Below are 13,932 nucleotides of genomic sequence, written 5' to 3'. Positions count from 1 at the left end.
CCCTCCCCCTTCATCTTCTCTCTCTCTCTCTCTCTCTCTCTCTCTCTCTCTGAACCTCCCCAGCTCATGTGCTCTCTCTCTCCTTCTCAAATATAAACATTAAAAAAAAATTAAAGAAGAAAACAACAAGATAGAGCCCCCCAAACGAGGCCCACCCCTGTTGCTCTGTCCCTCCCCAACTGCATCCTTACCCCACACACTTGCCCTATACCAATACCCTCCTAAATGCTTTATCCCCAGGAAGCCTCCACCCCACTGCCCTCCAGTGACTCATGCTGGCCTCTACAGCCTGTTTAACTTAAACATAACTTCCACTGCTGTGCTTCTGACACCATCTTATAATGATCTGTTACACACATCTCTCTCCTGCTGGACTCGGAGCTCTGGGAGTCACAGACCATGCCTTTCAGCTTTCCACTGAGCGCAGGGTACGTAAAGTACTCAGAAGTGTTTGGTGGCTGACATCTTTAATTAAAAATTAGAAATTAAAATCGCAGGGGCACCGGGCTGGCTCAGTTGGTAGAGCACGTGACTCTTGATCTCGGGGTTGTGAGCTGGAGCCCCACATTGGGATATAGAGATTACTTAAGGAAACTAAAAAAAAAAAAAAATTAAAATCACGTCTCTCTCGAGGGTGATAGTGGAACAGAGACTGCCTCTGGGGGAGGCAGGGGTTAACTGGAACTTTCTGGGATGACAGAAATGTTCTAGCTCTTGATCCGGGTGTTGGTTACATGGGTGTGCACGTTTGTCAAACTGGGGCACCTTGGTGGCTCAGTCGGTTAGGTTAACCCTCCAACTTCGGCTCAGATCATCATCTCATAGGCTGTGAATTCAAGCCTCACATTGGGCTCTCTGCTTTCAGTGTAGAGCCTGTTTCAGATCCTCTGTCCCCCTCTCTCTGCCACTTGAGCTTGCATTCCCCACTTGAGCTTGCACTCTCTCTCTCTCTCTCTCTCTCTCTCTCTCAGAAATAAATCAACATTTAAAAAAAAGCCATCAAACCATATAATAAAGATCTGTGTGTTTTACTGTACACAGCACTGCGTATCCCAATGAAAAACAATCACACCTACCTCTTTTTGCAGCTTCGTGCAATGGATTGTCAATGGATTCTGCCTGCTCGGCCACTAGATTGAAAAGAGAAAGTGCAAACCCAACAGTGAGCACACTGCCCAAATGACTCACGGAAGCCACCTGGCAGTCCCCAGCCACGGCATCCCTTCCAATGTGGATTGAAAAAGTAGCAGAAAAGCAAACCGATGTTTCCCCGCTTTAAAAGAAGCTGAGTTATCTGTGAAATGAAAGCAGAGCTAAGCAGTAAGGCAACACCACAGCAATTGAGAGGAAGTATAAACAAAAACAAACGCGGCAATTAACTGGAAGCAAAAACAAACAGATCCGTGGCCTGCATACCAGTCTACGCAAGTATGCAATAAACACAGTCACAAACGTGCAAAAGAAAACATCTGATGTTCAATTTTACATTCTGTAAAAACACCCTACTTGAAGACGGCTGAAAATAATTGTTTCCCTCGTGTGTGAGCATGTCGGGGGCACGCGGGAGGGGGAAACAGTCTGCCTCCTTTATTTACAGAGGGCAATCGGCACACCTACCTGCCTCTAAGGAAGGTGTGTTCTCAGTTGTCCTAGAAGCAGGAGTATGATCACCTGAAGACTGTGGTTCAAAACAGACTTCAGACCCACCCCCTCCCGCCCTAAAGAGCTGTACCTGGACACTCCCTTGGCCACTGGGGATCCAAAGCAACAGAAGAACTACATGCTCAGTGTCTATGCCTGGCTGAAGTGGAGTGCATGGTGGAGGGAGACTGGGGATTTCAAAGGTTAGAAGAATATAGAACTGCTTCTTTTTTTTTTTTAACATTCATTTTTGAGAGACAGAGCATGAGTCGGGGATGCGCAGAGAGGGAGGGAGACCCAGAATCCGAAGCAGGCTCCAGGCTCTGAGCTGTCAGCACACACCCCGACGCGGGGCTCGAACCCACAAACCACAAGATCATGACCTGAGCTGAAGTCAGACGCTTCACCGACTGAGCCACCGAGACGCCCCACAAGTCTTTTTTAACCCAGAACGGTATCGCCTTTAAATTTTTTTTTTTTAATGTTTATTTATTATTGAGAAACAGAGAGAGACAGAGCATGAGCATGGGAGGGGCAGAGAGAGGAGGAGACACAGAATCCGAAGCAGGCTCCAGGCTCCAGGTTCCAAGCTGTCAGCACTGAGCCTGACACAGGGCTTGAACTCATGAACCTCAAGATCATGACCTGAGCCGAAGTCGGACGCTTAACTAACTGAGCCACTCAGGTATCCCCTTTAGACCAGGGCAAGTGGGGGTCCCTGTGTTGGGGCCCAGACTTCAGCTCTCACTTCCCCTCCCCTTCCCTTCCTCCCCTCCTGGCTCCCCTGGCGTTGCAGTGCCTTCCTTGAAATTTTCAAAGTCTTCTGCCACTGCTTGGAACTGGTGCCTGATGCCAGCCCCACTGGTCTAGGGATTCATCGAATGCTGAAGTCAAAGGAATCTTGGCAAGTGATTTAAATCAAACCTCTCATTATACAGTTCCAGGGACAGCAGTTAAGTGCCTTCACCAAAGCCCCTTGTTATTAAGAAGTGGAAGAAAAAGGATTAAAATCCTGTTTGCCAATCCTGTGCTCTTTTTACTTTACTTTGCTGTTTTCTACATAAGTACTTTTGTCTGTTTGTCCCTCTCCCAACTAGAAGTGGCTTTGATGACGGGGCATGAGGCAGGCTAAGGGGCAAAGCACAAGCTAGCAACCCCCACCCCCACCCCAGCTGAGATCTGTGTGATGTTCCTTGGACACTCCCAGCTACCCAAGAACAAAGGAAAGGGGTTTAAGTGCTTGCCACGGTAACATGGGAAACTAAGGTAAATGAGAAATTGAAGCCCTTACTGACAAGTCCTTGAGACCGAGAGTGACCTCCCTCTAGGAGCTCAGCTGCCTTGATGATGACACTTTGCTAGGAGCAAAAGAGAACTTCAGCTTAACATTGTCCCAACCTCGAGGATCCTGTAAGTCTACTTCCTTTATCTCAACTGCCCGAGGATATATGCTGGCAATCATGCTCCAAGTTTATGGCCTCCAGTAGGCACCTGAAGGGACTCATGTCTGAGGTTTTATTAAACAGTGATAAATGGTGTTTCCCTAGCAACAGCTAGTCCCTCAAGGTCCTAGAAACGTTGCTTCCAGAATTCCTTAGAGACTTACTCTATCCCTGACCCCGTCCCAACCTGGTATGTAAGGAGTTACCCGTCACAACCCTAGCACAGCTCTTCCTGCCCATGGGACCTGTCCCCATGCTTTAATAAAATCACCATTTTTGCACCAAAGACGTCTTCAAGAATTCTTTCTTGGCCATCGGTTCCGGACCCCACAAACCCCCCATCACCCCAAAACGTCATTAGCTTCACGGCAGCGGCCATATCTCACTGCTCAAGCCTCTCCAACTGCCTTGATACCTGATAATGAACATAACTGCCCCACACGTGAATTAACAAGGCAGGGTCACTTCATCCCAAAAGAAAAGGCTAGGCTAAGAAACAAATCTGTGAGATGTGGTTTAACAGCAATAAATAAATAAATTAAATAAATAAGTAAATCTAAATAAATAAATAAATAAATGAAGAAGCAAAAAGAAAGAAAGAAAAAAATATTCTAAGAGTTGAATAAGGGAGAGCCATAAGCATTTCTTTCTTTGGAAACCTTGGGTTCTATCAAGAGTGCTACAATGCATTTTCTTAAGCCAAAGAATCGCGTTCAAGTACCTCCAGTGGGCATTACCATTTAATTGACAAGAGGTTCATGGAGTAGAAAACATCCTACGTTGGCAATGACTCCACCGATTTTGCAGCCACAGCAGCAAGCAGAAAGCCACAGGAGCCCTCTAGAGAACTGAACGTGCAAAGAGCATACCCAAAGCAAAACCACCACAGCCCTGCTTACCGTAGTTGCTTGGGATTAGTCCAGTCTTGCCTTTGGAGGTGCCTTTCCACCAATTGGTATCACTCTAGTGAAAGAAGAGTTACATTAAGTGGCACCAAATCCAGTTCACAGTCAATCACTTTTAAAACTGTTTGGCTCACAGAGTGCACCTGCTCTACAAAATGTCCATCAGTCCTCGTCACACTGACCAAGCTTCCTCAGCCCTACGTATGGACGTCCACTCCCCTTATCATTAAAGTACAAATATACACACGTAAGCCTGCAACAAACACAATACACTTCATCGCAGGGCCTCAACAATCGCACAAATCAGACAGTATATGGAAGAGAAGAACACAATTACATTTAGTTTAAACTATCCATAGAATTTTTTTGTCCAGAGTCTAGTTTCTCCAAGTTTCATGATTTTTTTTTTCTAAAGATCACTTTATTTCACCTTTCTTTTTTGGGAAACTTTATTTTGGAAAAACTCACACCTATAAAAAGTAAAAAGAACAGTATAATATGCTTACATACACCCATCTCCCAACTGCATAGATTATTTCCTCGTGGCCAATATCATTCCATATATTTCCACCACAACTTCCCTCTCCTTCAGATTATTTTGAAGCAAACTGTAGACATTATATCATCTGTACATATTCCTCAAAGATAAGGATTTTTTTCCAAAGACATTATCACAGCTTAAAATTTATTTCAATAATTTCTTACTACCATCAAATATCTAGATCAAGGTCCAAATTTTCCAGTTTGGAATCCAGTTTTTCACAATTGGGAATCCAAATAAGGGCCATACAATACGACTGATTGATTTGCCTCTTTTCTTTTAGTCTCCTCCAAGTTTTAAAACAAATTTTTAAAAAAATTTTTTTAATGTTTATTTATTTTTGAAAGACAGAGAGCACGAGCAGAGGAGGAGCAGAGAAAGAGGGAGCAGGATCTGAAGCAGGTTCCAGGCTCTGAGCTGTCAGCACAGACCCAGATGTGGGGCTTGAACTCATGGACCAAGAGATCATGACCTGAGCCAGTTGGATGCTTAACCAACTGAGCCACCCAGGTGCCCCTCCCTCCATTTTTTTTTTTCACTTCTTCGTAATACACTTGCTGAAGAAGTCAGAAACCAGTTTATTTGTTCTGCTGAGTTTCAAACAGTCTAGATTTTACCTATCGCATCCCTGTGTTATCAAAAATGTGTTCTTCTGTTCCCCATATTGCCTAGAAATCGGTCATTAGTTCTAAAGGCTTAATTAGATTTAGATTCAGTTTTTTGCGCAAGACTATTTCATAGGTAGTATTGATGTCTTCCACCAGGAGACAAATAATGTCTGGTGGTCTCTCTTTTTGTAATGTTAGTTAGCTCCTGGTATACATTAGCTGGATTCATTATTTCCTGGGGGTTGCAAAACCGTGACATTCTATCATGCCTTTTTCATTTAAACAGTTAGGATATCAGGGTGCCTGGGTGGCTCAGTCAGTTAAGTGCCTGACTTCGGCTCAGGTCACAATCTCATGGCTCCTGGGCTCGAGCCCCGCATCAGGCTCTGTGCTGACAGCTCAGAGCCTGGAGACTGTTTCAGATTCTGTGTCTCCCTCTCTCTCTGCCCTTCCCATGCTCATGCTCTCTCTCTCTCTGTCTCTCAAAAATGAATACATGTTAAAAAATAAAATAAGATTAAAAAAAAATAAACAATTAGAATCTCTCTTTAAAGAAAAATTTTCCCTCATCAACTTTCAGGTTATGCAGAGACAAAGTTCACAGAGAAAAGGCAGATCAATGCTAATTATTTTCCTTAACTGAAGTTGTCAGAAGACAAAGTTGGTTCCCTAGCATCCCCCTGGGGTGAAGAATTATGATGATGGGATTTCTGAAGTATCATTAGGAGCTTGTGAATTTAAACATCACAAATGCGTTTCAATTCTTGGGGACTGTTGCCCTGATTGACTGCTCAAATTGTCCCACCTTTGACTAGTGAAACCCTCTTCAACTTAGTTCCTGTCTTTCTAGGAACTAGAAAGTTCTGTCTTTGGAGGCTTCCTGGCTTCCTAATAACACAGAGTTCTGGGATTATCTTGTACCTCTGCTGCCCCCAACCTGGTAATAGCTATTTCGCAAAAGAGCCTTGTTCCTTTTCCTTTGAATGCAAATAACACATTATTATTGGGTTGGTCTTTGTTTTTTTTTTTTTCTAGGCGTTTTCAAAGGACAGAGCAGGACATATTTTTTATTTTATTTTAGATAAAATACAACATGTTTGCAATACAAATGCAGAGCTACAGGATTTTTACTTAACCTCGTTGATCTTTCAAGTGTGTATCTTTTGTTGCAGGCTGAAAAATCCCAATTTTCAGTATCACAGACCTAACGACTCATTTGCTCTAAACCACAATGTACGTGCAGTGATCTCAGAATAGCAATGCCACCGCTTCTGCAAGAAGATCATGACTGAAAACAGTTTACAACTGTTTTTTCTTGCCAGTCCTTTTTGCCCTTCCCGGGGATCTGACTGGGGATGTTCAGTCGAACTGCTGAGGTTTAAGGTGACTTGGGACAGCTTCTTTCTGCGTGGTTATGCCATTTACCTGCGTATCATTAACTTCATTTGATTCACTCTGCTTTTAAATTTCAGGGATTGCTTTTCACCATTTAATTTAATTTTATAACTATGCAAAAGTGTACATCACTCCAAAGTCAGATCTCCAAAACAAGGAGATTTCTTAAAAGTCTATAGGTTCCATCTATGTTCCCTCTACCCTTTTTTTCCTTCCCTGCCATAGAAGAAACTATTTTTAAATTTTTACTTTATGATTTCTCCTTTGATTTGTTTGTTTTAAGTTGAAGAAAATAGTTATACATATAACCTCTCTTAGATAAATAAGGCATACTATCCATATCTTTTTACTTTGTCTTTTTCCACTTAAAGTACTCCATAATAGCATTTAGAGATAGTCCTCATTATTTTTTATAGCTGCATAATACTCTGTCTGTGGATATACCAAAGTTTTTTCAACCATTTTCCAAGTGGTGGACATAAAGGCTACTTCCAATTTTATGCTATTATTACAGACTGTACTAAAATGAACAAACTCAGGCGTATATATTTCTGTACAGACACCGCTTTAAATAATGTACAATATTACAGCTACACAAAATAGTCTTATGCATCTTTAGTTGATATGTGGTATTACAAAATATTAGCTAGACTTACCATGTCAGTAATGTAGATAATATCACCCTCCTCGAAGTACAATTCATCTGGCTGAAAGAAAAAAATAGAGTGTGACTTCGTGTGATTTTTCATGAATTAGAATCCAATGATTATGATAACAATTGTATGAATTTCCAATCTTAATGTGCCTTGTAGACAATGTGGCTTTTATATACTTAAGTCTGCACACAGACCACGTAGCAATCCTCTACTGACAAACTAAAACATGTAGAAAACTGAATTTTTCCTGGGAGGAACTTCCAAGAATTCTATATATAACATATAAGAATTCCTCCCTATGCACACATCTTTTATATTCTTCCACAATGAAAGCAAGGCATTTTTTTATCAAAATAGAATATTAATAAAACTTCATCCTTGTAAATGTTCTAAAAGGTGATATGTATTTTTTCATAAAAGGATACATGTCTAGAACTTAAAACCATGAAAACCAGCCAGAGGCTTGGCTCTCATCTAAATGATTAGGCTTCAATCCTTAAACACTTTCAGATCAACATCTGCTACCTGCTTATTTTGACAAAAACCATTACCCTATCTCTTCATGTTCAGAGAGAATGAACATTTTATATATAAGAATAGTTGATACATAATTCAACCATTAATAAGGTTGAAGAGGTGGAATAAAGGAAGCAGGAACTCAGCCAGTCCAGACCACAGGCAGCTCTCAGGGGTTAGTGGATTATACAGGCAATAAGTGCTCTGGCTTGTACCAGCCAAATGGCCTGCAAATCTCTGAATTAAAGCCAGCTGCTCTAATTAAGCACGTTTTTTTCTATCAGTACATAGCACTTACCAGCATGACTTTATGACTCTACAGGACAGTGCCTATTAGGATCTATTTTCAGATACTGGGAAATACTTACATTGTCATGTTGAGTGAAAAATGTGGAGCACAAAATTTCATATAGGATAAGATCACAAGTAGGCATGAAATATGCATAAAAAATTTTTCCAAATCTTCTATCATGAGCATGTATTACTTTCATACTTTTGGCTGGAAAACTATTTTTGAAAAGGGCTTTGATATCTCCGATTATCACTACCGTTCCATACAAACAAAAGTTATGTTGGTGAAGCAAACTATTTCAGCCATTCATTTTTCCATGTCTTTATCTCCTGTCTCAGTAGCACTGGGGCGGTAATTGCGACTCAGAGCTATTAATTTATTTAGTTTCAAAGCTGATCCATATTATCATTATAACGATTTCCTCCTGAATATAAATGAAGACTACAGCAGCTATATCATGCTTTAAGCAACTTAGACACTTAAATGCATTCAAATACAAAAAGTACCAAATGATAATCAATGATACTAAAAAAAATGGCTGAGTTCCTTTAAAAGGTGCTTCCTGAGAGCTACATTTACAACTGATTGACCGAGTCTAGGCTTACACACAGCATGAGCTCTGTAAAATTAGTAGAACCTATTAGACTTGATGACATAGAGTTTAGTATTATTTCAAACAGGCATTTAGGGCAAAAAAAGTAAAGCCTTCTAAGATCTTCTCTCATCTTTCTCTATAGTGTTCTGATGATCTGTGAGCAATAAACTACCAATATGCGATGAATATAGCAAGTAATTAGGGCAACAAACTATTTCTTTTAGTTATTTCCCTGCCACCAACTGGATCACTCCCAGAGAGGCTGGAAAGGGGACGCACTCCTCACCAAGCACCCTAGCTACACACAGCGGCCATCCCCGTAACAGTAAGGTTGGCCTTTGCTGGCAATTTTAACACCACTGGAGTGTCCCTCCTTGAGATGACAACAAGTGTTAGGAGGAGAGACTGAAGTTGAATGGAAGGCAGTAAGGAAAACAGAACATATGTGAAAACTTAGTATTTTTTCTGGAGGGACTCTGAGTTTCCTGAAATTTCAAAAGACTTCAATGGCTTGAAGAGCTAGCTCTCTGGTCTTAGAGCCATTCTGAGCCATTTTCACCCGGTAACTCTCCAAGATCTAACCTTGCCCACTTATGCCTAATAAGGGCGATTTCATCCAAGTTAAAGATCATCTCTACCTACGATGTTAGTCTCCTTCTAAAATCACAAAAGTCAAGTTTGCCTAAATTTCCATATTTGATAAATCCATTCACCCTTCAAAGAAAAAGGCATATTTTGAAAAAAGTGCTGAACAAAGAGCTTTAAAAAAAAGCACGCGCACAAAAATCCCTGTGATTGGTCCTTCTTAAAAAAAAAAAAAAGAAAAAAAAGGAATAAAGCCCAGAACAATGGAAAGTAAGTGCTTAATGGGCTGAGGCTTTTCTTTTGGGAAGATGAAAATGTTTTGGAACTAAGGTGGTGGCTGTACAACGTTATGAATGTACTAAATGCCACTGAATTGCCCACTTTAAAATAGCTAGTTTTGTTATGCGAATTTTTACCACAATTTTTAAAAAGGCAACTTAAAACAATAAAATAAAGATAAACTTGAGGGCAATAAAGCCAAGAGCAGTTAAAACTCTTAATGTCTTTGAAGTAATTCTTGTCCTTTGCCGTTTGGTGAGAACGCACCATTTGGAAAATGTCAGTAAGTGCGGTCATTTCGAGACTTCTCAGCGCTGCTTCGGTTTGTAAAATATTGGCTGCTGTTCAACAGTGGTGCCTGCCACAAGCCACCTAGTAGGTGAGGCTTGTTTTTCAACTGAGCAACAGACCGTCGATTTCAGTCGGGGGGGGGGGGGGGGAGAAAAAAAGGACTCACCATTTTTGCCTCCTGAGAAAGGACAGTGGACGTTTATTCTCTTTTTAATCGATAGCTTCCAGACGGATAATGCTCCTTCCCATAAAATATCTTCTTCCAAAGAAACCAGGGGCAGTTTTTCCTAACCTAGCAAAGGAGGCGGTCTACCAAATTCTTCAGACTGTCGATGGCAGTAAACTTGATCTTAAAACTGGATTGTACCTACGATATTCACACTTTCCTAAAGGAAAGTGCTTGCAGGGCCCTTAACGTAAATGGTTTGATGAGGGTCTGCTTTTAAACTCCTGGCATCATATTCACGGAACAGAAATGGGAACACAGTGACACAATCGAGTAAGCACTTTCTTTCCAGTTTGTTCTTTGGTTTCCAACCACATTCCTCTTTTCCTCTCTCCTTGAAGAACCACAAGGTATCAGAACAAGGGAACAGTTGGCCCTGGAATGTTAGAGCAATGAGTACAAATTTGGTAATATACGTTCTCATTCCTCTTCCATATATTCTTGGTAACGTAGGATTCCTAAGGCATTAATCTTGTGGGTTTATGAAAATATGTGTTCTGTGGCCATTGTTAAAGAGACGATAATGTAGTTTTGAAGCTTTTCAGATTTGCCAACCTGAAACCCCAAGAATTAATAAAAAGATCTTTAAAAAACAAATTCTCCACGGATGTTCTCATTTAACACTGTGTAGCACTATCATGTGCCAGGCACTAGTCTGGACACTTAAAAACATCAACCAATTTAATCCCCAGCAGCAACGCCGGGAGGCGGGTGTTCCTCTCATCAGCACGCTGTAGATGAGAAACTTGTCCAAGGCCACAGAGCAGGTACGTGGCAGATGCCGGACTTGACCCATGACGGTCAGACTCCGGAGTCTGCTCTTCACCAGCAACTGTGCTTCCTCTCTCACACGAGAGTTCGTGCAGGGCCATTCCTGCTCATCACGGTGTCATGACCAGGTGAAAAGCTGGTGGCCACGTTCGCCCCTCCCCCCCCCCATAACGCAGCACAAAACCAACATCAGCACCTGACACTTGCAAAGCACGCTCCGCCTCCCTTACCCCTCACAGCAACCCACGAGGGCAGGGCTGGAACACAGGCATAATCTCCATTTCATAACCAGGCTCAGAGGGCTGCGGAAGAGCTGGCCACAAATCACACAGTTAAGGGAGTGGCAGGGTTGGCTCCGATTTCAGCTTCTGGAATCCCATTCTGGGGCGCCTGCATCTACACAGAGTGCCACGAAGCCCTAGCGAAGCCCAGAAAACACGACATGACGGCACGGGGTCCTGCTGGTTTCCCTTGAGAAATCAGTACACAGCCAGCACCCAGAAAATGCTGTTCTCTATCAGCACATCTAGACACGTCTGTCCAGTCCAGCCAGGTCTCTGTGTGAGACTTTACTGGACTGAGGATTAGGCAAGAATTAAGAACCAAACAGGCATGGGTGGTGCCAGGACTACCCTGCCTCCAAGCCTGACAGAAGGGAAATGGGGTGGCAGGAAGAACCAGGAGTGACAAAATGCCCAGTGTTCTACCTGTTCTGTGGGTCACCGAGACCAGCGCTGTCTCTGTATGGCCCGAGGACAGAAGAGGAGTGACAAGCTGGCCCCAGGCCTCCCTGCGGTGCGGCGCTTGTCGGCAAGTGTCCCGCAGAGTCCAGCTCAACCCTTCCATCCTGCCTGGCCCCCCGTGACACTGAGGAGGCCAGGTCGGTTCAGGATGTAGCAGGGGACAGCTGTCCCGCCAGAGGAGATGGCTACTGAGTGATATGGGAGAGAGAGACGCAACTGAGCTTCCCTCTTCGTCCAACAGAAATTCTTATTCAGGAAAAGAAATGTGAAACTGAACTAGCTCTGGGATGAGATTCCAAATACTGAATAACCAGCAGAGCACGGGCACCTCGGCAGTCGGGACGGCGCTCGGGAGCTAGAGGCCACTTGCCTGGCCAGACACCTACCTCTCCTTAACTTCTGGACCGAGGGGAGGTGGAAAGGGACAGAGTGTGGGGGCAGCAGGCATTGGGTAGGGTACTCATTACTGCCCACCCAGTACATCCTGGATGAATTAGCAGCACTGCCCCACAGCTGAGGGTCCTTGGGACCAGGGATATTAAAAAAAAAAAATAACACTTTAAATATGGACTATTCAAGAAACCTAATGAATTACATATCCATTTTCTTCTGTATATTCAATACTAAGATTTTTTTTTTAGTTTTGAGAGAGAGAGAGAGAGAGCGCGCGAGCACAAGCAGTGGAGGGGCAGAGAGGGAGAGAATCCCAAGCAGCTTCCGCGGTGTCAGCACAGAGCCCGACACGGAGCTCGAACTCATGAACCGTAAGATCATGACCTGAGCTGAAGTCAAGAGTCGGATGCTTAACCAACTGAGCCACCAGGCGCCCCAATAATAACTAAGATTTTTGAAAAACAGTAGCGAGATTCCATCCTGGAGCAGAGTTGGATGTGAATTAAAATAATATGTCGACCAATCGAAACTATTTGATAAATGTCTATGAATACAGTGACCACTACTCCTCCTTAGAGTAACAGCAGCTTCACACAGTTAATCACACCTAATCTCACCTAAGTCTCACTAAAACCCTATGAGATTACTGTTATTTTCACTTCACAGAGGAGCACACTGAGGCACAGATGTTAGGGAATTTCTGACTTTCCCAGGCCACATAGATGCTAAAGAGGCGGCGTGGGTCCTAAAACTTACGGCCAGCTCTGAACAGCCTTGTCTTCTGCTGCCCTCCTAGACACGTGCTGGTGAGCAGGACTGAAATGCCAAGTGCATAAGTTCAGAGTGGGGAGAGGCACCCCACTCTTAGCTGGGTTAATCAGAGAGTCTTCATGGAAAAGGAAGGATGGTCGTGGTATTAGAGCCTAGAGACAGGCAATACCATGAGTCTAGAGATGGGTTCTACAGTGCATCACATCCAGACTGGAATGGTCCAAGAAAGGGAAGGAGCAGAGAGAGGACTGGGGGGCTGGAAAGGGGCTGGCCCACAGGGACTCTCTCCTACGTCAAATCGAGTTGAAGCAGGTGATGGGATCAAAGCCACATTTTAGCTCTGAAGAATGCAGATGGAATGGGGAGGCTGGAGTTCATGTGCCAGAAGCAAGACAAGGCACGAGAGAACCAAAGGAGCAGGAGGTCAGTGAGAAAGGACAAAGGTGACGACCAACAGGACACTGGGAGGGGAGAGGGTACGATCAGGAGTCCCGTCCCAGTCTCAAACTGACTACACGCAGGTCCCTTCCTGGAGTGAGGGAGGCTGCCGCGAATCATCAATTCATTGACCAGTCCAGGAGGGCAGCTGATGAGCGACGCCCCCTCCCACGCCAACTCTTCTCAATCTCAGGGGTCTTGCAACCTAGGAAACAACTGATTAGGACAATGGGACTCCTTCCTGTGTGCTGGGGACAAACACAAAGACAACAACCTCTGGGCCTCATACTTCCTCACCTTTTTCTGTCCCTCGCCCTCCCTCCAAAATTCGTATGTTCAAGTCCTAACCCTCAATACCTGACATGTGAGTGTATGTGGAGACAGAGTCTTTTTTTAATGTTTATTTATTTGTTTTGAGAGAGACCACAAGCCGGGGAAGGACAGAGAAAGAGACAGGGAGACACAGAATCCAAAGCAGGCTCCAGGCTCTGAGCTGAAAGCACAGAGTCTGACGCGGGACTTGAACTCAGGAGCTGTAAGTCGGACGCTTAACCAACTAAGCCACCCAGGCGCCCTGAGACAGGTTCTTTAAACAGGTAATTAAATTAAAATTAGGTCATTAGAGTGAGCCGTAACCTATAATCTGACTGGTGTCCTTTTAAGAAGAACAGATGGGGGGGTGGGGGGAGAAGAGCAGACTGGAAAACAGACAAGCATGGGGGAAAGACCACGTGTGGACACAGGGAGAACATGACCATCTACAAGTCACGGAGAGACGCTTCAGAAGAAGCCGACTCTGTCAACACCTCAGTGTGACCTCTTGCCTCCAAAATTCTAAGAAAAA

The 13,932-nt window shown here is 43.6% G+C and overlaps 1 protein-coding gene across 1 annotated transcript in view; it reads right to left on the bottom strand.

The window, feature by feature from the left end:
- Nucleotides 1-13,932, bottom strand: part of OSTF1 (osteoclast stimulating factor 1) — a 57,079-nt gene that overhangs the window by 15,209 nt on the left and 27,938 nt on the right. Inside the window, exons 3-5 of the mRNA XM_019463580.2 lie at nt 7,189-7,239; nt 3,983-4,046; nt 1,077-1,130 (exon numbers count right to left, since the gene is read on the bottom strand). Coding sequence (XP_019319125.2) covers nt 1,077-1,130; nt 3,983-4,046; nt 7,189-7,239 — 169 coding nt within the window. The remainder of the gene's footprint in view (nt 1-1,076; nt 1,131-3,982; nt 4,047-7,188; nt 7,240-13,932) is intronic.

The sequence above is a fragment of the Panthera pardus genome, unplaced genomic scaffold (genome assembly GCF_024362965.1).
Source record: "Panthera pardus isolate Hobbes unplaced genomic scaffold, ASM2436296v1 HiC_scaffold_20, whole genome shotgun sequence".
In the NCBI taxonomy this organism is placed as follows: Eukaryota; Metazoa; Chordata; class Mammalia; order Carnivora; family Felidae; genus Panthera; species Panthera pardus.
Note: the sequence above shows the minus strand (reverse complement) of the source record. Positions and strands in the feature narration are given on the sequence as shown.